Source organism: Balaenoptera physalus (genome assembly GCF_965194825.1).
Source record: "Balaenoptera physalus genome assembly, chromosome: 1".
In the NCBI taxonomy this organism is placed as follows: Eukaryota; Metazoa; Chordata; class Mammalia; order Artiodactyla; family Balaenopteridae; genus Balaenoptera; species Balaenoptera physalus.
The window spans coordinates 46,783,523-46,804,003 of NC_138882.1; the positions used below are offsets into that span (position 1 = coordinate 46,783,523).

A 20,481-nucleotide genomic window follows, 5' to 3' on the forward strand; every position below is an offset into this window, starting at 1 on the left:
TCTTCCAGACATTTTTAATGCCTTTGTGTTTGCATTTGTGTACATATTTATGGTTTTCAAGTACAAAATAGATTATGTGATACGATACCCAAACTTGCTAACTTTACCCAACTCATACTGCAGTGATCCTACCACGTCTCTAGTCTTTTCTAAGCATTTACAAATCATGTTTCGTAATCACTTGTGGAATTTGCCAAAAATCAAAATCTTGCACATCAGTTTACCGTTCTTAAGCTAGCATATGCTTATGGTAATAACTGTCAGTCCTCCAGAAAAAGTTAAATTACCATAAGTGTATTGCAGATTGACAGGGAAGTATTCTATCTGTTATAAAATGATTAACATCCAAAATGTTCAAAGAAGTTTTGAAACATTACAGTTGTTGTTCCAAAATAAAACATCATTTATGTCTGGGAAAAATAATGATAGCTCTGTTTTTGAGCTCATACACATGCCGGGTGCTATGCTAAATAGTTGACATTATAGTATGACATTTAGTCTTTGCACCACTGTTAGGCATGCACTATTATTATGTCCTTTCAGGATAAACTGAAGCTCACAGTCCTTATATAATATCCCCTTGGGCACGTAGCTCGCCATCACAAGTTCTTTTCTATTTCCAAAGCCCCAGCTCTTTACCGCTATGTCCAACTGCCTCTCCAGTTCATTCTTTAGTAATGCTGTTTAAACTTGCATTCGCAAACATTTATTGAGTGCCTGCTGTGTGCCAGGAATTGTGCTTGGCCAGTTACGAAACTGTGCAGCCTGTCTAGTAACTGCTAAAAGCTAGGATGCTTTGGGAAGTAGCACATATAATTAAATTCCTTGTTATTGTAACTCCATCTAACGACTGTGCTCTTTTCCTACCACTTTTTATAAAAGCTTTCCTTTAAAATGTTTGTTAAAACGTTATAACATTAAATCATTTGTAAAGTCACACTTGGCAGGTATTTAAATGTTTACAATGTTATCATCATAATCCATGTGATTTTGTGTTGTACTTTTTTCCTGTAACATTTTGTAAATGATTACTTTTAAAGCCTTCTTGGTTATCACTTAAATGGCTGCATCAAAATTGTATTACTTGGGCTTCCCTGGTGGCGCAGTGGTTGAGGGTCCGCCTGCCAATGCAGGGGACACGGGTTCGAGCTCTGGTCTGGGAAGATCCCACATGCCGCGGAGCAACTACGCCCGTGAGCCACAACTGCTGAGCCTGTGCGTCTGGAGCCTGTGCTCCATAACAGGAGAGGCCGCGGCAGTGAAAGGCCCGCGCACTGCGATGAAGAGTGGCCCCCACTTGCCACAGCTAGAGAAAGCCCTCGCATAGAAACGAAGACCCGACACAGCCAAAAATAAATAAATAAATAAATAAATAAATAAATAAATAAATAAATAAATAAATAAAATTGTATTACTTTATCCAGTTCAATTAATATTAGTTGAAGATTCTTATATGGTCCTCAGTAGTAAAGGTCATCTGCATTACCTCCCTGCTGTTGGTTCCCTGTAGAAGAAATGGAAAACTCTCCCTCAGAAGGCCCATAGGAAAACCTTGTCTGCAGTATTGACAAGATTTAGTGTACCTGTGTGGTAGGCAGCCCTTCTGGTCTTTTTCATTTCCTTGGAATATGCTTGGAGTCAAGGCTATTACACCAGAGGATAGATACATTCTATAGTTCTTTGGATGTCTGTACTGGTGTAGACAGGTTTATTGACCTTGATTCTGTGGCTTTCAGATAGTTGGCATTTGGATATTTTTATGTTCTTAGATTTATTTGTATCCTTTTATTTTAGAATGGATTCCTTCTTCTTGGCCGAAATGTTTAAATATCTTTACCTGTTATTCGCGGATAAAGAAGACGTTATTTTTGACATAGAAGATTACATTTTTACAACAGAAGCTCATCTGCTACCTCTTTGGCTCTCTACTACAAATCAAAGAATCTCTAAGAAGAACACAGTAGGTTATGTTTTTGAACTAAATGTCTTACTCTCTTTTTCACTCCTATGTGTTTGTTTTGTTTTTCCAAGTAAAAAGTAATCCATGACTAGAATTCTATAAATATAGTGTGGTAGGAGAAGTACCCTTGATGTTTTCTTATTTTGTTTTCTTTTATTACATCCTGTGTATACTTACATTTCACTTAAATGTTTCCTTTGAACAAACTGTAAAGTAAAATAATTATTTTTATTTATGTAACATTCTTTTATATTTTTAGACTTCAGAATATACGGAACTGGATGACAGTAATTTTGATTGGACTTGTCCAAACACTCAGATCCTCTTCCCTAATGACCCACTGTATGCTCAGAGCATCCGTGAACCCTTGAAAAATGTGGTGGACAAGAGCTGTCCTCGAGGCATCATCAGAGTGTAAGATGTCTTATTTTATATTTGTTAATATCAAAATGAATTCTTAGTAAATGACAGAGAATGTAAGGAACGTATAACAGCCAAGAAGACATTCATTTAGATCAAAAATACTGAGTATGTACTTATCACTGATTAAAATTAAAAATTGGTGAGTAAAGTTAGATAGCAAAGTTTATTCTGCAGTAATGTCTTTATTATTATGGAAATCTTCTGTGTATCTTTTGTTTAATGAACCAAGGAATAATGGCAGCGTGTGATAGTTTGTAACTTCCACAGCACATTTTTTTTTTTAAACATCTTTATTGGAGTATAATTGCTTTACGATGGTGTGTTAGTTTCTGCTTTATAACAGAGTGAATCAGCTATACATATACATATGTTCTCATATCTCCCCCCTCTTGCATCTCCCTCCCATCCTCCCTATCCCACCCCTCTAGATCCAGAGCACATTTTTACACAACCGTTTCATCAAATATTTCCACGTTTTGTATATGTAGAAAATATTTTTCCTTTTATCTGTAGTTTCTGTATAGGAAAAATAACAGTGTTTTGATTTGATTTTTTTGATGAGGTACTTACTCTTGGTTGTTGAATAAGACTTTTTGCCTTAATGAGTGCATTTTCTTCCAAATAGTTACATTAGAAAAACCATTACTAGGAAATTTTAAAAAATTATTTTTCTTAAGTGAATGTTATCGTTCACTGATATAAGTATTGTTTTGCTTTTAAAATATTGAGAGAAACATCTGTTTTTTGAGGGAGAAATAAATAGTAATAAATCTCTAAGCCAACCTATTGTGTACCTTCAAATAATTGTAATGCTGTTGATTAATACTGCCTTATAGATAATATACAAGCTTTTGTAACTGTAAAATATATTTGAAAGCTATACCACTTATTAAAAACCTAAGTTATATGTAGGTAAGTAACTCTTTCTAGTTATTCCATTTTTCACTAGTTTAAAACTAGCAATTTGTTTGCCTTATGCTTTTTTTCCCAATTCTGACTTGTGGGTTTTTTTAAGCCTTGCCTATAATTCCTTTTAGCAGAGAGGAGAGTTTCAGGAGTGGAGCTAAACCCCCTCTGAGAGCCAGAGATTTCATGGCCACTAACCCTGAGCATTTAGAAATCTTGAAGAAGATGGGGGTGAGTTTGATTCACCTCAAAGATGGGAGAGTCCAGCTGGTTCAACATGCAATCCAAGTAAGATATTGCTGTACGAATTAGCTACCATCTCTGTCCTCTTTGTTCTCAGTAGCTTTAATAAGATAATGACATTTGGCTTTTAAAAACCTTCAGTGTGTGGTTTAAAGTCAGAGTATCAGAATTTTAGGACTTGGAAGTATTTTGGAAAGCCATCTGATTCAACCCCTTTGTAGTATAAATCAGTCAAGCCACAAATAGGTTGAGTAATTTGCTTATGTTAATATGGTCAAATATAGGACTCAGATCTATGTTTTCTATTTCTCAGTCCCGTGTCTTTCCACTATTTTATTTAGAACATAATCTTAAAAGCTAATAATTCATTTTAATATTTATATCTCTATTTTACACTATTTTAGTTTCCAAAGAGCTGAATTTAAATACTTTATTCATTATAGAAATCAAAATTTGCATTTATCTATCTATGCCTAGGAAACATAACATACCTCTTTGAGAAATTTTTATTGATTTTTGCTTTAAAAGCTTTCATAACCTGAGGCCTTTAAATTATCCACCTTATTACTGCATTAATTCTGAGAAAACTACAGTTTGAGAAATGATTTCAACCTAGTAGAACCATATTCAGATACCCCATAATCTCGGATTCAGCCTTCCCCTCACCTTGCCTTCCCCTCAGGTTTCGGTCTCATCCCTATTCTTGCCACATCATCCCTCCTTCCCTAACGAGACTTCTGTCTGCTTGCTTACGTCTCACTCATCCTCACTCCCCAGCGCTGGGAATGACATCTCTGATGACATTGCTTTCACATGGGTCACCAGTGACATAATTGCCAGCCAGTAGCCCCTTAGTCCTCCTCTGACTGAACTTTTATGTAACTATTGGCTGGCCTCTTTTTAAAACCTACCCCTTTCTTGGCTTCCAGGGCATTCCAGCAACACCTTTCCAAATACTCTGTGCAATATTTTGTAGATTCCTTTGCAGCTCTTCTTGGCACGACTCAGTATAGGCACCAAAGAACCTGGATCGTATGTTTTTCTTACTATACTCTTCTTCAATAGTGTCATCTGTTTCTACAAGCTCTGCTGTCATCTTTGTACACGCGATACATGTATGTAATCCTGATTTTACTTTACTTCTTAAACCCAACTTTACTTTACTTTTTAAACCCAGCTATAGTCTACCTGCCGTACATTTCTGCATCTCAATCTCAATCTGTCCAAACCTGAATTAATTCTCTCTCCCTCCTCCCACTACATTCTGTCTCTCTGCCCTTTCGTTCTCCATCTCAGTCAACCCTATCATCATTCTCTAAGTCACCAACACTAGAAATCTCAGGATGGGCTTGAATTTCTTTCTCCCAGCTCCTTTCCGTTCTCCTCTGTCCTCTATCCCTTGTCAGGTTCCATTGACTTTTCCTATAAGGTGTTAGGAATTCATCCTTTTCCTCCTGTAGTCAGGCACTCTTCACCTTTTCCTCTATTAAGATTCAATTTGAATCATTCCAAATATTTCCCAGATACACACCGATAGAATAGTCCTTCCTTTGTCTGTGTTACTAGTGCACTTTCCCACTTGAGAAATTTTATCATAGCTAATTTTACATGTCTCTCTCCTCTAGATACAAACTTCTTAAAGTAAAAGATTATGTCCCTAGTGCCTAGTCAAGTGCTGGGATGTAATAGGTGCCTGATACTTATGTTTTGAATTTAATCTGGTTGTTCGTTCATAATTTCAAAGAAGAAGGGGAATATGGGTCAGTTATGAGGTTTATTTCTTAAAAGGGCAACCAGAGGAGAAAACAAGCAAAGTGAGCATTTAGTGGAAGTGCACTTCTCAATTTGTATCAAAAGTGGTTTATAGGACACTGAAAGAGACATTAATAAAAATTACAGATGTTATATGCAGAAAATATTTCCAGAAGTAATATTTTTGAGAACAAATAAGGCCATAAATATTTGGTAGAGACCAAAACTGATAGGAGAAATTTTTTGAGTAGAAAACTATAGTGCAGTAGTATTTAAGAAATCAAAAAGTTGAAAGTTTCCAGAAAGAAAGGATAAAATTAATTTGTTTCTTTCCTAGGCTGCTAGTTCAATTGACGCAGAAGATGGGTTGAGGTTTATGCAGGAGATGATTGAATTGTCAAGTCAACAACAAAAAGAACAGCAGCTACCTCCACGAGCTGTACAAATTGTTTCTCACCCATTTTTTGGCCGGGTAGTATTAACTGCTGGTCCAGCTCAGTTTGGGCTAGATCTGTCTAAACATAAAGAGGTATGTACACCTATAATATGCTTGTTGAAATTGAGCTCAAATATTAGTTAAGTATTGTCTAATTTCTTAGTCTCTTTTCTAATTTAGTAGTTTTAACTTATTTAAAACACCTAAATATTTAATCTCCCAGATTAAAGTAGATTAAAATTAAAAGCATATCTTGAAAATATTGAGTCATAATTTATGTGTGCAGTATGGTTATAGAATTTTACTTAAAATGTTCAGATATTGTTCTCTAATTCAATGCCTTTAACTTATCTAAAAATGGTTTTCAAACTTTGTAACTACTGAAACTTTTCTTTGAACAAAAATCTAACTCAGAGGCTTAATGTAGGGAACAGCTAAAGCAGAGGTGCTCTGGACAAGTGGCTGTGGAGAGCATCAGACACTGAGGTTCCGCTGAGCAAATTTGGAAGGCCATTAAGCTAGTCTATCCTGTTAGTTTTACTGTAGGAAACGAAGTTCACAGGTTCAACTATCTGACTAACTGGTAGCAAAGCTAGCCACTAGACCAGAACCCAACTATTCTGATCATCTAAAGCCAGTGGTCTTTGAATTCTATTACCCCCAATTTAAACTTTTTCTAGTGTATATTTTAAAGCTATGTAGGTTTATAGTTGATTCATTTATTCAATAACTCTTTTTCTAGGCAGTATTTTAGATATTTGCTATATATCAAGTTTACAAAAACCAGTGAAGATTTATGCCCTCATGGAGTTTACCTTCTAAGAGAGAGAAGGATCTTGAAACATCTTTACACTCCCATCTTTAAAATCAGTTCTCTGGTGGATTTAATTTTTCTTGGAAGAAGAACTGCTTGCAGATTCATGTAGACTAAATCCATTTTTCCCCTCTTTCAAAAATTTTTCCTGTTACCAGTGATGGTTTAAAAATGGTTCCCAGCTTCTTGTAAGTGTGGGTATGGGTATGTAGTGAGTCAGCCTGAGGTTCCAACTTTACCACTTACTAACATTGTGACTTTGAGCAAATTATGTAAACTGAATCTCAGTTTCCCCATACGTAAAATGGAAATATTATCTGTATTACTTCACTCAGAGTCATTATAAAGATCTGGTTTAGTAATTTATGTAAAAATGCTTCATAAACTGCAAAGCATGGTAGAAATATTAGTTGGGTACTATAATATGCAAAATGTTCAAAACAAAAATTTATGCTAAATATATATTGTATATGTTATCATTAGAAAAGAAGGGAGGTCTACTTAAAGCTCTAGATACTGAATTTTAATGACTAGGTAGTGATTGGAGAAGATAAAAGATTACTTAAGTTACTTTTATTTCCGCCAGACAAGAGGATTTGTTGCAAGCAGTAAACCGTACAATGGTTGTTCAGAGCTTACTAACCCTGAGGCAGTGATGGGAAAGATTGCTTTGATACAAAGAGGACAGTGCATGTTTGCAGAAAAGGCACGCAACATCCAGAATGCTGGAGCCATTGGGGGCATCGTTATTGGTAAGTAATCCTCCATGTCATTGTGTTGACTAAGACGTGATTTTTAGGATTTTTCCTTTCATTTTCCAAACTTTTATCAGAGTTTGTCACTATTTTTACTTCACTAGCCAGCATAATGGGTAGGTAATCCAGTGACTCTCTTAAGAATGTGTATATATCTCATATCTTGTTTGAAAGTCTAGATTTGGGTTTCTGTATATTAATGCCAATAAAAGTACTTGGGGTCCAGTGTGAAGGTGCAGTAGGAGTGAGTGCTAAAAACACCCAATACCATGGATAAAAAAATGGGCCCATGAGATCCAAAGCCCCCTAGGAGCAAGAATTACACCGTGCCACCTCCAGTGGGGAGTCACTGAAAGTATCCATTACTCCACATAGATGCCGGCTTTGGAGTCAGACACGTGGGGTTGTAGTTCCTGGCTCTGCCACAAAATCATGGTGTAACCTTGGCCCAGCTTTAGTTTCTTTATCTGTTTATTCCATAGTGTATTTTTTAGCTCCAGTGAAAATGGTAATAAATATCTTTTAGGTGGTTGTAAGGTTTGAAGATAATATATATAAAATTTCCTAAAATAACTGACATGTCATGGGTATAAGCACTAGTTGCTAGCAAGTTTTTATCTCCTTGGGTCTTTTTCCACTGAAATTATAAAATTCGAATCATTTTATGCATGTATTTCAACCAGTGTGTTTGCCTTTTCATTTTCCACAAAAGATCACTGATACCGTGACAAGCAGGGCATGACTATCAGGGAAAATATAAATTTTTCTATGCTTTAAGTAAATATGAGTTTACATTCAGAAAGAACTGGAAAACCTGAGGTCACATCCTATTTGTGAAGTTAGTTCTTCTGTATAGATTGTCTCACAGGGGAACTCCATTTTGAATTTGTTCTTTCTAATTAGGATAGATTTCCTTTTTGAACTCAGGGTAAATAAACATTAAGAGATTTAAAATAAAACAGTAGGATTTATTTCAGTGAAAAATTATTTACTATGCCTTTTGCTTATCTCATATCGGCACGCCAGTGTTGATTTAATGAAATGCATGAATTTCATTAATCTAAGTAAGTATTAGGAGAAATTCTGCTTCATAACTTAAATCAGTGGTTGGCAAACTACAGCCTGCAAGCCAAGTTCAGCTCACTGCCTGTATTTGTAAATGAAAGTTTAGCTAGAACACAGCATGTCAGTTTGTTTCCATGTCATCTATAGCCACTTTCAGGCTACAGTGGCGGAGTTGAGTGGTTGTAGCAGTGACAAGCAGCAGAGAGACTGAGGGTCAGGTAGCCATCCTTTGTCTAGTCAGTTACTGCTAAGGGGATGGGTTCTACATGGTATTCTCCACTTAGAAGGGCCTATCCACGCAAGCTGTCTGAGAAGGGATGGGCAGGTTCTCCAGGGAGACTGGCGTGTAAGATTAGGGCTGGACATAACTGGCATCACCAGTAAAACAGTATTTAGCAGTCGTACTCCTATTATTTAACCAGTGTAAAGTAACAATAGTGTTTCATTCAACTTACAGAGGAAAAAACAGTATAGTCATAATTATTCCTTGTGAACAGTATATTAAAAAGAACCGTCAATTTGTAGTTCGGTAAAACAATATAATGCCATTAGAAGAAATCCTAAACAACAATAAAATTTCATAGTTCTATCATTGTAATTCAAGTCTTTGAATTTTTCCATTTTTAGCTTTTTCATAAGCATATGAAATTTTTATAGTCATAATCATAGAATTTTGTGTTCTACTTTTTTTATGTAATAATAACATTATGTTTTTCTGTGTGTTCCCTCAGGTAGTTCGTTATAATTTACTTATAATAGTTTACAGTTGTTGACAGTTACAAAAAGCACTCCAGTAAACTTTTTCGGGCATAGATCATTTTGCTTCTTTTGAATTATTTCCTCAGGATAGATTTCTAGGAGTAGAATTAGTGGGCCCCAAAAGTATGAGTGTTTTTATGGTTCTTGATGCAGAAAATTAATGCCATCAAGAGGTAAAAAACAGTAAAGATTGGTAGCTAGACCTTTTTAATGGACGAACGTTTTTATGTTTGCTGTATTCATTTTCTGGCTAGATGACAATGAGGGGAGCAGCAGTGATACTGCCCCTCTGTTCCAGATGGCAGGTGATGGAAAGGACACAGATGACATCACGATTCCCATGCTGTTCTTATTCAGTAAAGAAGGAAGTATCATATTGGATGCCATCCGGGAATATGAGGAGGTAGAGGTGCTCCTTTCTGACAAAGCAAAAGATCGAGGTAAGGGTAAAAAATCATTTGTATTCAGCTTAGCATTAACTTTCCTAACTTGATAACAAAAATGAGTTGCGCAAAGATTATTTATGGTTCACTGGTAAAAGAAGTGAACTTTTTAGAAGATGGTTTCAAAATATATTTTTCTTTTGGAAAACAGGGTAGTAAAATGTTTATTTTGCTTTGTTCACTGAGTTAGAATGTTTCTAGAATTATATTTTTGTATGTAATTTATAATTTTTGCTATAATTCTGCCCAGTGATAAAAATACAAGAGATTACCCTGAGTCATTTTTAATATCCACAGATGTTCACCATTCAATTTCACTGATACTACATCTTCTATTTTTTTAATAAGGAATAAAAAGAGATTGTATAGAAGGGTGTTATATACAATATAATAGTAGTGGGGTTTTACCAGGCCACCTGTAATCAAATGACCACTGTCTTGCTGAAGGCAATAGAAATCTAGCAGCTTCTTTCCATTGAGATCCAAGTTGATCACATAGGTATTTGTAAGTTACAAGAGTTACACATGGCTGATGCCTGAAGAACAAGATAGCATGCCTTAATTCATGATATAGTCCTCTCTAGGCCAAAATGTTTGTTAGTAACTTGAAAGCTCTTTGAAACCCAAATTGCTGTATAAATGCAAGGTCTTAACTAGTATTCTTTCATAGTTTCACATCTAGGAATAGAGGAGAAATGAGGGAAAGTGAACCATCAGACATAGACTGAAATCCTGCTTATAACAGCAGTCTTTCTTATCCACTGGAGACACCTATAGAGAGAGCAGTACTCCTCCCACCCCCGCTTAAATGGATAAAGTTGTATAATCTGTACAGGGTTTTTGATGTTGGGATGTTTGGTTGGTAGATAGGTAGGAAACTTACTCATTTCAATTCAGTATAACTTCCAAGGGGAACAATAAAAAAAAAAAGTTTAGCAATAATCTAGTGCTAGCCAAATTAGTGTTTTGTCTTGTCTTCTTGTATTGCTTTATTCTTTGAGATTCATTCAGATGTCAACTATTTAAGCACTATGGAGTGAGTAGGATGTATGTAAGGATGTATAAAGAGAAACAGTAGAAAGGATTTCTGATCTTCTTAAATCCGCCTGTGTGCCTGTTTTTTTTTTTTCCTGAGCCCTTTTTTCCAACTCAGATCTTCTTTCCTATATACATGCATTTAAGCACATCAAACACAGGCAGAATATTATTCCATATAACTCTTTAATGCCTTTGCTTTTTCCCCCCTATTTTGTGCTACCATTGGAATTTCAGCAGCAATATTAAAAGGTAAAATGATTCCGAGCTACATTATTAATAGTAGTAAGTATCTTTAATAAGCCTTAAATTATATATATGTATATATGTATGTGTATATATACATGTATATACACACATGTGTGTGCACATATATATATATATATATATATATATATAGTTTCAGTGGCTACCATGATAATATCTGCTTTAAAGTAATTAGATTATTTTCATGTCTAGTCAGCTGTCCCATAATGATGATTCTTTATTGATCTATAACTCAATTTATCTATAAATGAAATATCTAATAGGTGAATTCACTAGTCCATACCCATGCAAGAGTCACTCTAACAAAGATGTTGTATGGCACGTGTTATTTTTGATTACTTTTTATTTGAATGCAGTGTAAAATATTTAAAAGATCGACTTGTTAAAAAAACTCCTATATGTGTAGGAGTGTGTGGGGTGAGGACTGTGAGATTGTGGTAAAGCGTGTGCTTCTTATACCAGAGAAAAGATAGGAAAAAAGATCAGTTCTACTATTAAAAAAAAAAAAAAAAAAGTCTGAACAGCATAACAGTATTCCCTTAAGGACCTTGTAATAAAAGGACTTTATTTAAATTATATATTTTTTTAGAGTTTTGATAGTCAATTTTTTGAACTGTATTTCTGTTATAGAGTGACATTTTGACAAAAAGTCTTGAAAAATTGCCCTTTTGGTATAGCTTTTTAATGAACTGTACGGCATTATTAACTATCAGCAATGAGTTATAGTATAATTGTTAATATTTATCAGTGTAACTAAAGTCAATGATAATAGTTTTATTAAATCAACTGCTTTTTTCACTTAGGAAAATATTCTAAGTTAACGTCTGTAGTGGTTATCATTAATTTGTCCTGTGCCATTACTGCATGCGTCAAGTGTTTCTCTTCTGCATCAGAATCAGCTGATGTAGTAGTTAAAAGTGTAGATTCCTGAGTCCTACTCCAGAGTATTGAATCAGACCCTCTGAAATTGGGGGATCAGAATCTGAAATTTTAAACAAGCATCCCAGTTAATTGCACACAGCTGTACTTGGAGAAACACTGAACAAGACCAAGAAGGCACCCCACGCCCCTCTTTTTTAATCTCCTAGCTCTGTATCTGGCCATATTGTGCCATCAAGGGTACTAGGTGAGATTATATAAGTACATCAAATAATAGCGGCCTTAAATCTGAACGATAAAATGTCATCCAGATTGGCTTTTCTAAAAATCTCATTCCACAGATACATATTTCCCTTAAAAAGTCACACAGTTTTGATTGAGGCGTTCTTCCCATGTATAAAGACAGAAAATAGAAACCCCAGAACAAGCCCCCACTCCCACCTTCTAATTCTGATAAGTCCCAGCTATTAATGTAGAAATATCTGCAACAGTCCTATCTGCTAGCAAAAATGTCCAGATAACTTACTACACATTCTTCTTCAGAAATAAAGCATTAGTAATTTATCAAGTGGAAATGCTGCTTCCTCACATCAAACCAGCCACACTTCTAAAAATTAAGTTATCCATAGAAGTGTTAATATCGTGTCTGTCATGTGTCCGTTTCCAAAATTTCAAGAATTTGTAAAGGTACTTAATAATAATTCCCACCCTGTGCCCACAAACAAAGGACACTGTGTTGTTTACCCTTAGATCCAAATTGAAACAGTTTACAATTGAGATTCAATTGACTTTTCCCAGTAGTATTTCTCAACGGGGAAAAAAAAATCATTTAAAAATTTCAATACATTGTCATACTTATAGTTCATAGTGTAGAATTCCAGTGCCTTAAGAGCTATAGACAGATATTCTCAGGGCTACTCCTGTATTTGTGTCTGTCTGGTAAAGAGGCAGACAGAGAAAACAGGAAATAAAAGAAAGGTCTCATGGTTTGAACTGCTCAAGATTTAAGTCTGGCAGTGTTACTTTTCCTAAGATTATCCTCCCCTGAACTTGATTGCAGTGAATCTGTCCTTTGGTTGATCTGTAGAACTTAGATTGCTATTGGAAGGAATTTGATTCTGAGGAGACAAATCTAGTATGCAAACAGATGGCATCTTTGCCTGGAAAGGGGCAACTGAAACATTAGCAGAATCAATACTTACCTACCCCAGCTTCTCTTCTCCAACCACCGCGTGTTTTCTCATGCACTTTTGCATTTGCACATCTCTTCCCTCTTTCTGGAAATGCCTTGTTAATCCCTATCCCACTCCCACAACCTTTTCCTCTTTAAAAACGTTCAGTCATTCTAAATACCAAGTTTAAATGCTATCTTTTCTATGAACTTTTCTCTTATTTTCATAGATAAAATGTATGGACATCTTCTTAATATATTTGTACAGATACTTTGACATTTATATTACATTGTACTTCTTTACCTGTGTGTCAGCTCTGTATTCCTTGCTTTCAGTAAATGCTGGTTGTGTGGATGAATGAGTGGATGAATGAATGATTGTAGAATATCCAGTCTCGAAGTCTTTGCCAAGGTTCCTTTGTCCTCTCATTATTAAAACTTAGTACTTTTCTTTTCTTTTTTTTTTTTTTGGTATCTTGAGATTTTCTTCATTCTTTTTTTGTTGCTTCCTGTGTTTCTGATACACCATTCCTGAATTTAATGATGTAGTCATTACACTCTTAGGACTGTGATACTCCGTACTGTGACAGCAGGCACCTTAGAATGAAGATGTGTAGTGGTGTGGTCATTACACTCTTAGGACTGTGATACTCCGTACTGTGACAGCAGGCACCTTAGAATGAAGATGTGTCGTGGTGCGGTAGATTCTTCCTTCCTTTCTGTACTTCTCCAACTGCCATTTTTATTTAGCTGCTTGTTGCCACTTTGCTATATATCAGATATTCTTATATATTCGATCTGTTTTTGGACTTGCTCTTCTTCTCCACTAATCTGTTTGTTTGTTCCTGTGCCAATAATTGAAGTTTGCTATTTTGAATAAATTTTAATATCTGATAAGGCAACTCTCCTGTCACTGATACTTTTCAGAATTTCTTCACTTCTCTGTGATGTATATTCTTCCATAGGAATTTAAAAATAATTCTATCTGGTCCCAAAAGAAAAGAAAAAAAAGTAGAATTGGGATTCATCTTGGAATTGTATAATTGCACACCTTACATATAAACAAGAAAATTTTGTTAAATATTGACTTTCCATCCAGGAACATACACTTACCTGTAATTTGAATCAGATCTTGTTTTATGTTTTCATTGAGATTTTATAGTATTAAGCAATAAGATTTCTTAATAAATTTAATTCTGTGTTGTAGCTTCTACTTTTATTGGGGTTATTTGTATTTTATTAGCGTTATTTGTATTTTATTGGGGTTATTTGTATTTGCCTACTTATTTTTACCCTCCTTATCAAATTCTTTTATCTTGATAGTGTTTTTAAAAATTGAGTTGCTTTGAGTTTAAGTATAAAACACAATCTGAAAATACACTTGATCTTTCCTTTTCCTATATTACACTGTTATTTTTTTAAATTGAAGTATAGCTGATTTACAATGTTGTGTTAATGTCTGTTGCACAGCAAACTGATTGAGTTATGTATATGCATACATATATATATATATCATATTCTTTTCCAATATCGTTTATCAGAGGATATTGAATATAGTTCACTGTGCTATACAGTAGGACCTTGTTGTTTCTTTATCCATCCTATATATACTAGTTTGAATATGTTAATCCCAAACTCTCAGTCCTTCCCTCTGCCACCTCCCCTCTCCCTTAGCAACCAGAAGTCTGTTCTCTATGTCTGAGAGTCTGTTTCTGTTTTGTAGATATGTTGGTTTGTGTCGTATTTTAGATTCCACATGTTAAGTGATATCATATGGTATTTGTCTTTATCTATCTGACTTACTTCACTTAGTATGATAATTTCTAGGTCCATCCATGTTGCTGCAAATGGCATTATTTCATTCTTTTTTATGGCTGAGTAATATTCCATTGTGTGTGTGTGTGTGTGTGTGTGTGTGTGTGTGTGTGTGTATACACACACACCACATCTTCTTTATCTGTCGATGGACATTTAGATTGCTTCCATGTCCTGGCTATTATAAATAGTGCTGCAATGAACATTGGGGTGCATATATCTTTTTTTTTCTTAACATCTTTATTGGAGTATAATTGCATTACAATGGTGTATTAGTTTCTGCTTTATAACAAAGTGAATCAGCTATACATAAACATATATCCCCATACCTCTTCCCTCTTGCGTCTCCCTCTCTCCCACTCTCCCTATTCCACCCCGCTAGGTGGTCACAAAGCACCGAGCTGATCTCCCTGTGCTATGCAGCTGCTTCCCACTAGCTATTGATTTTACATTTGGTAGTGTATATATGTCCATGCCACTCTCTTACTTTGTCCCAGCTTACCCTTCCCCCTCCCCATGTCCTCAGGTCCATTCTCTAGTGGGTCTGCATCTTTATTCCCGTCCTGTCCTTAGGTTCTTCATGACCTTTTTTTTTTTTTTTAGATTCCATATATATGTGTTAGCATGCGGTATTTGTTTTTCTCTTTCTGACTTACTTCACTCTGTGTGACAGACTCTAGATCCATCCACCTCACTACAAATAACTCAATTTCGTTTCTTTTTATGGCTGAGTAATATTCCATTGTATATATGTGCCACATCTTCTTTATCCATTCATCTATCGATGGACACTTAGGTTGCTTCCGTGTCCTGGCTATTGTAAATAGTGCTGCAATGAACATTGGGGTGCACGTGTCTTTTTGAATTATGGTTTTCTCTGGGTATATGCCCAGTAGTGGGATTGCTGGGTCGTATGGTAGTTCTATTTTAGTTTTCTAAGGAACCTCCATACTGTTCTCCACAGTGACTGTATCAATTTACATTCCCACCAGCAGTGCAAGAGGGTTCCCTTTTCTCCACACCCTCTCCAGCATTTGCTGTTTGTAGATTTTCTGATGATGGCCATTCTGACTGGTGTGAGGTTATACCTCATTGTAGTTTTCATTTGCGTTTCTCTAATGATTAATGATGTTGAGCATTCTTTCATGTGTTTGTTGGCAATCTGTATATCCTCTTTGAAGAAATGTCTGTTTAGGTCTTCTGCCCATTTTTGGATTGGGTGTTTTGGTTTTTTGCTATTGAGCTGCATGAGCTGCTTGTAATTTTTGGAGATTAATCCTTTGTCAGTTGCTTCATTTGCAAATATTTTCTCCCATTCTGAGGGTTGTCTTTTCATCTTCTTTATGGTTTCCTTTGCTGTGCAAAAAGCATTTAAGTTTCATTAGGTCCCATTTGTTTATTTTTGTGTTTTTTTCCATTTCTCTAGGAGCTGGGTCAAAAAGGATATTGCTGTGATTTATGTCATAGAGTGTTCTGCCTATGTTTTCCTCTAAGAGTTTGATCGTCTCTGGCCTTACATTTAGGTCTTTAATCCATTTTGAGTTTATTTTTGTGTATGCTTGTTAGGGAGTGTTCTAATTTCATTCTTTTACATGTAGCTGACCAGTTTTCCCAGCATCCCTTATTGAAGAAGCTGTCTTTTCTCCATTTTATATTCTTGCCTCCTGTATCAAAAATAAGATGAGCATATGTGTGTGGGTTTATCTTTGGGCTTTCTATCCTGTTCCATTGATCTATATTTCTGTTTTTGTGCCAGTACCATACTGTCTTGATTACTGTAGCTTTGTAGTATACTCTGAAGTCGGGGAGCCTGATTCCTCCAGCTCCGTTTTTCTTTCTCAAGATTGCTTTGGCTATTCGGGGTCTTTTGTGTTTCCATACAAATTGTGAAATTTTTTTGTTCTAGTTCTGTGAAAAATGCCAGTGGTAGTTTGATAAGGATTGCATTGACTCTGTAGATTGCTTTGGGTAGTGTAGTCATTTTCACAGTGTTGATTCTTCCATTCCAAGAACATGGTATATCTCTCCATCTATTTGTATCATCTTTAATTTCTTTCATCAGTGTCTTATAGTTTTCTGCATACAGGTCTTTTGTCTCCTTAGGTAGGTTTATTCCTAGGTATTTTATTCTTTTTGTTGCAGTGGTAAATGGGAGTGTTTCCTTAATTTCACTTTCAGATTTTTCATCATTAGTGTATAGGAATGCAAGAGATTTCTGTGCATTAATTTTGTATCCTGCTACTTTACCAAATTCATTGATTAGCTCTAGTAGTTTTCTGGTGGCATCTTTAGGATTCTCTATGTATAGTATCATGTCATCTGCAAACAGTGACAGTTTTACTTCTTCTTTTCCAATTTGTATTCCTTTTATTTCTTTTTCTTCTCTGGTTGCCGTGGCTAGGACTTCCAAAACTATGTTGAACAATAGTGGTGAGAGTGGACATCCTTGTCTTGTTCCTGATCTTAGTGGAAATGGTTTCAGTTTTTCACCATTGAGGATGATGTTTGCTGTGGGTTTGTCATATATGGCCTTTATTATGTTGAGGTAAGTCCGCTCTATGCCTAGTTTCTGGAGGGTTTTTATCATAAATGGGTGTTGAATTTTGTTGAAAGCTTTTTCTGCATCTTTTGAGATGATCATATGGTTTTTATTCTTCAGTTTGTTAATATGGTGTATCACATTGATTGATTTGCGTATATTGAAGAATCGTTGCATTCCTGGGATAACCCCACTTGATCGTGGTGTATGATCCTTTTAATGTGCTGATGGATTCTGTTTGCTAGTATTTTGTTGAGGATTTTTGCATCTTTGTTCATCAGTGATATTGGCCTGTACTTTTCTTTCTTTGTGACATCTTTGTCTGGTTTTGGTATCACAGTGATGGTGGTCTCGTAGAATGATTTTGGGAGTGTTCCTCCCTCTGCTATATTTTGGAAGAGTTTGAGAAGGAGAGGTGTTATCTCTTCTCTAAATGTTTGATAGAATTCGCCTGTGAAGCCATCTGGTCCTGGGCTTTTGTTTGTTGGAAGGTTTTTAATCACAGTTTCAATTTCAGTTGAAATTGAATCATAGTTCAGTTCAGACCAATCACATTGGTCTGTTTATATTTTCTGTTTCTTCCTGGTTCAGTCTCAGAGGTTGTGCTTTTCTAAGAATTTGTCCAGTTCTTCCAGGTTATCCATTTTATTGGCATATAGTTGTTGCTTGTAGTAATCTGTCGTGATCCTTTGTATTTCTGCAGCGTCAGTTGTTACTTCTCCTTTTTCATTTCTAATTCTATTGATTTGAGTTTTCTCCCTTTTTTTCTTGATGAGTCTGGCTAATGGTTTATCAATTTTGTTTATCTTCTCAAAGAACCAGCTTATAGTTTTATTGATCTTTGCTATTGTTTCCTTCATTTCTTTTTCATTTATTTCTGATCTGATCTTTATGATTTCTTTCCTTCTGCTAACTTTGGGGTTTTTTTGTTCTTCTTTCTCTAATTGCTTTGGGTATAAGGTTAGGTTGTTTATTTGAGATGTTTTTTGTTTCTTAAGGTAGGATTGTATTGCTATATTCTTCCCTCTTAGAACTGCTTTTGCTGCATCCCATAGGTTTTGGATCGTCGTGTTTTCATTGTCATTTGTTTCTAGGTATTTTCTGATTTCCTCTTTGATTTCTTCAGTGATCTCTTGGTTATTAAGTAGTGTATTGTTTAGCCTCCATGTGTTTGTATTTTTTACGTTTTTTTTCCCTGTAATTCATTTCTAATCTCATAGCGTTGTGGTTGGAAAAGATACTTGATACAATTTCAATTTTCTTAAGTTTACCAAGGCTTGATTTGTGACCCAAGATATGATCTATCTTGGAGAGTGTTCCATGAGCACTTGAGAAGAAAGTGTGTTCTGTTGTTTTTGGATGGAATGTCCTATAAATATCAATTAAGTCCATCTTGTTTAATGTATCATTTAAAGCTTGTGTTTCCTTATTTACTTTCATTTTGGATGATGTCCATTAGTGAAAGTGGGGTGTTAAAGTCCCCTACTATGATTGTGTTACTGTCGATTTCCCCTTTTATGGCTGTTAGCATTTGCCTTATGTATTGAGGTGCTGCTATGTTGGGTGCATAAATATTTACAATTGTTATATCTTCTTCTTGGATTGATCCCTTGATCGTTATGTAGTGTCCTTCTTTGTCTCTTGTAATAGTCTTTATTTTAAAGTCTATTTTGTCTGATATGAGAGTTGCTACTCCAGCTTTCTTTTGATTTCCATTTGCATGGAATATCTTTTTCCATCCCCTCATTCTCAGTCTGCATGTGTCCCTACATCTGAAGTGGGTCTCTTGTAGACAGCATATATATGGGTCTTGTTTTTGTATCCATTCAGCCAATCTATATCTTTTGGTTGGACCATTTAATCCATTTACATTTAAGGTAATTATCGATATATATGTTCCTATTACCATTTTCTTAATTGTTTTGGGTTTCTTATTGTAGGTCTTTTCCTTCTCTTGTTTTTCCTGCTTAGAGAAGTTCCTCTAGCATTTGTTGTAAAGTTGGTTTGGTGGTGCTGAATTCTCTTAGCTTTTGCTTGTCTGTAAAGGTTTTAATTTCTCCCTCGAATCTGAATGAGATCCTTGCTGGGTAGAGTAATCTTGGTTGTAGTTTCTTCCCTTTCATCACTTTAAATATGTTCCGCCACTCCCTTCTGGCTTGCAGAGTTTCTGCTGAAAGATCAGCTGTTAACCTTATGGGGATTCCCTTGTATGTTATTTGTTATTTTTCCCTTGCTGCTTTTAATAGTTTTTCTTTGTATTTAATTTTTGATAGCTTGATTAATATGTGTCTTGGTGTGTTTCTCCTTAGATTTATCCTGTGTGGGACTCTCTGCGCTTCCTGGACTTGATTAACTATTTCCTTTCCCATATTAGGGAAGTTTTCAGCTATAATCTCTTCAAATATTTTCTCAGTCCCTTTCTTTTTCTCTTCTTCTTCTGGGACCCCTATAATTTGAATGTTGGTGTGTATAATGTTGTCCCTGAGGTCTCTGAAACTGTCCTCAATTCATTTCGTTCTTTTTTCCTTATTCTGCTCTGCAGTAATTTCCACTATTTTATCTTACAGGTCACTTACCCGTTCTTCTGCCTCAGTTATTCTGCTATTGAGCCCTTCTAGAGAATTTTGAATTTCATTTGTTGTGTTGCTCATCATTGTTTGCTCTTTAGTTCTTCTAGGTCCATGTTAAATGTTTCTTGTATTTTCTCCATTCTGTTTCCAAGATTTTGGATCATCTTTACTATCATTACTCTGAATTCTTTTTCAGGTAGACTGCCTATTTCCTCTTCATTTGTTTGGTCTGGTGGGTTTTTACCTTGCTCCTTTGTCTGCTTTGTGTTTCTCTGTCTTCTCATTTTGCTTAACTTACTGTGTTTTGGGGTCTCCTTTTTGCAGGCTGCAGGTTCGTAGTTCCCGTTGTTTTTGGTGTCTGTCCCCAGTGGCTAAGGTTGGTTCAGTGGGTTGTGTAGGCTTCCTGGTGGAGGGGACTAGTGCCTGTGTTCCGGTGGATGAGGCTGGATCTTGTCTTTCTTGTGGGCAGTTCCACGTCTGGTGGTGTGTTTTGGGGTGTCTGTGACCTTATTATGATTTTAGGCGGGATTTCTGCTAGTGGGTGGGGTTGTGTTCCTGTCTTGCTATTTCTTTGGCATAGGGTGTCCAGCACTGTAGCTTTCTGGTCCTTGAGTGGAGCTGGGTCTATCGTTGAGATGGAGATCTCTGG

General features: G+C 35.7%; 1 protein-coding gene across 4 annotated transcripts in view; it reads left to right on the forward strand.

Moving 5' to 3' along the window:
- The window catches only part of EDEM3 (ER degradation enhancing alpha-mannosidase like protein 3), an 80,563-nt gene that overhangs the window by 41,170 nt on the left and 18,912 nt on the right, over window positions 1–20,481 (forward strand). For 3 of the 4 annotated variants that reach the window (XM_082472780.1, XM_082472782.1, XM_082472783.1), the window contains 6 exons: window positions 1,795–1,960; window positions 2,220–2,374; window positions 3,421–3,577; window positions 5,622–5,813; window positions 7,121–7,286; window positions 9,368–9,553. In XM_082472780.1, coding sequence (XP_082328906.1) covers window positions 1,795–1,960; window positions 2,220–2,374; window positions 3,421–3,577; window positions 5,622–5,813; window positions 7,121–7,286; window positions 9,368–9,553 — 1,022 coding nt within the window. The remainder of the gene's footprint in view (window positions 1–1,794; window positions 1,961–2,219; window positions 2,375–3,420; window positions 3,578–5,621; window positions 5,814–7,120; window positions 7,287–9,367; window positions 9,554–20,481) is intronic. The other variant, XM_082472781.1, reaches the window with a different exon arrangement.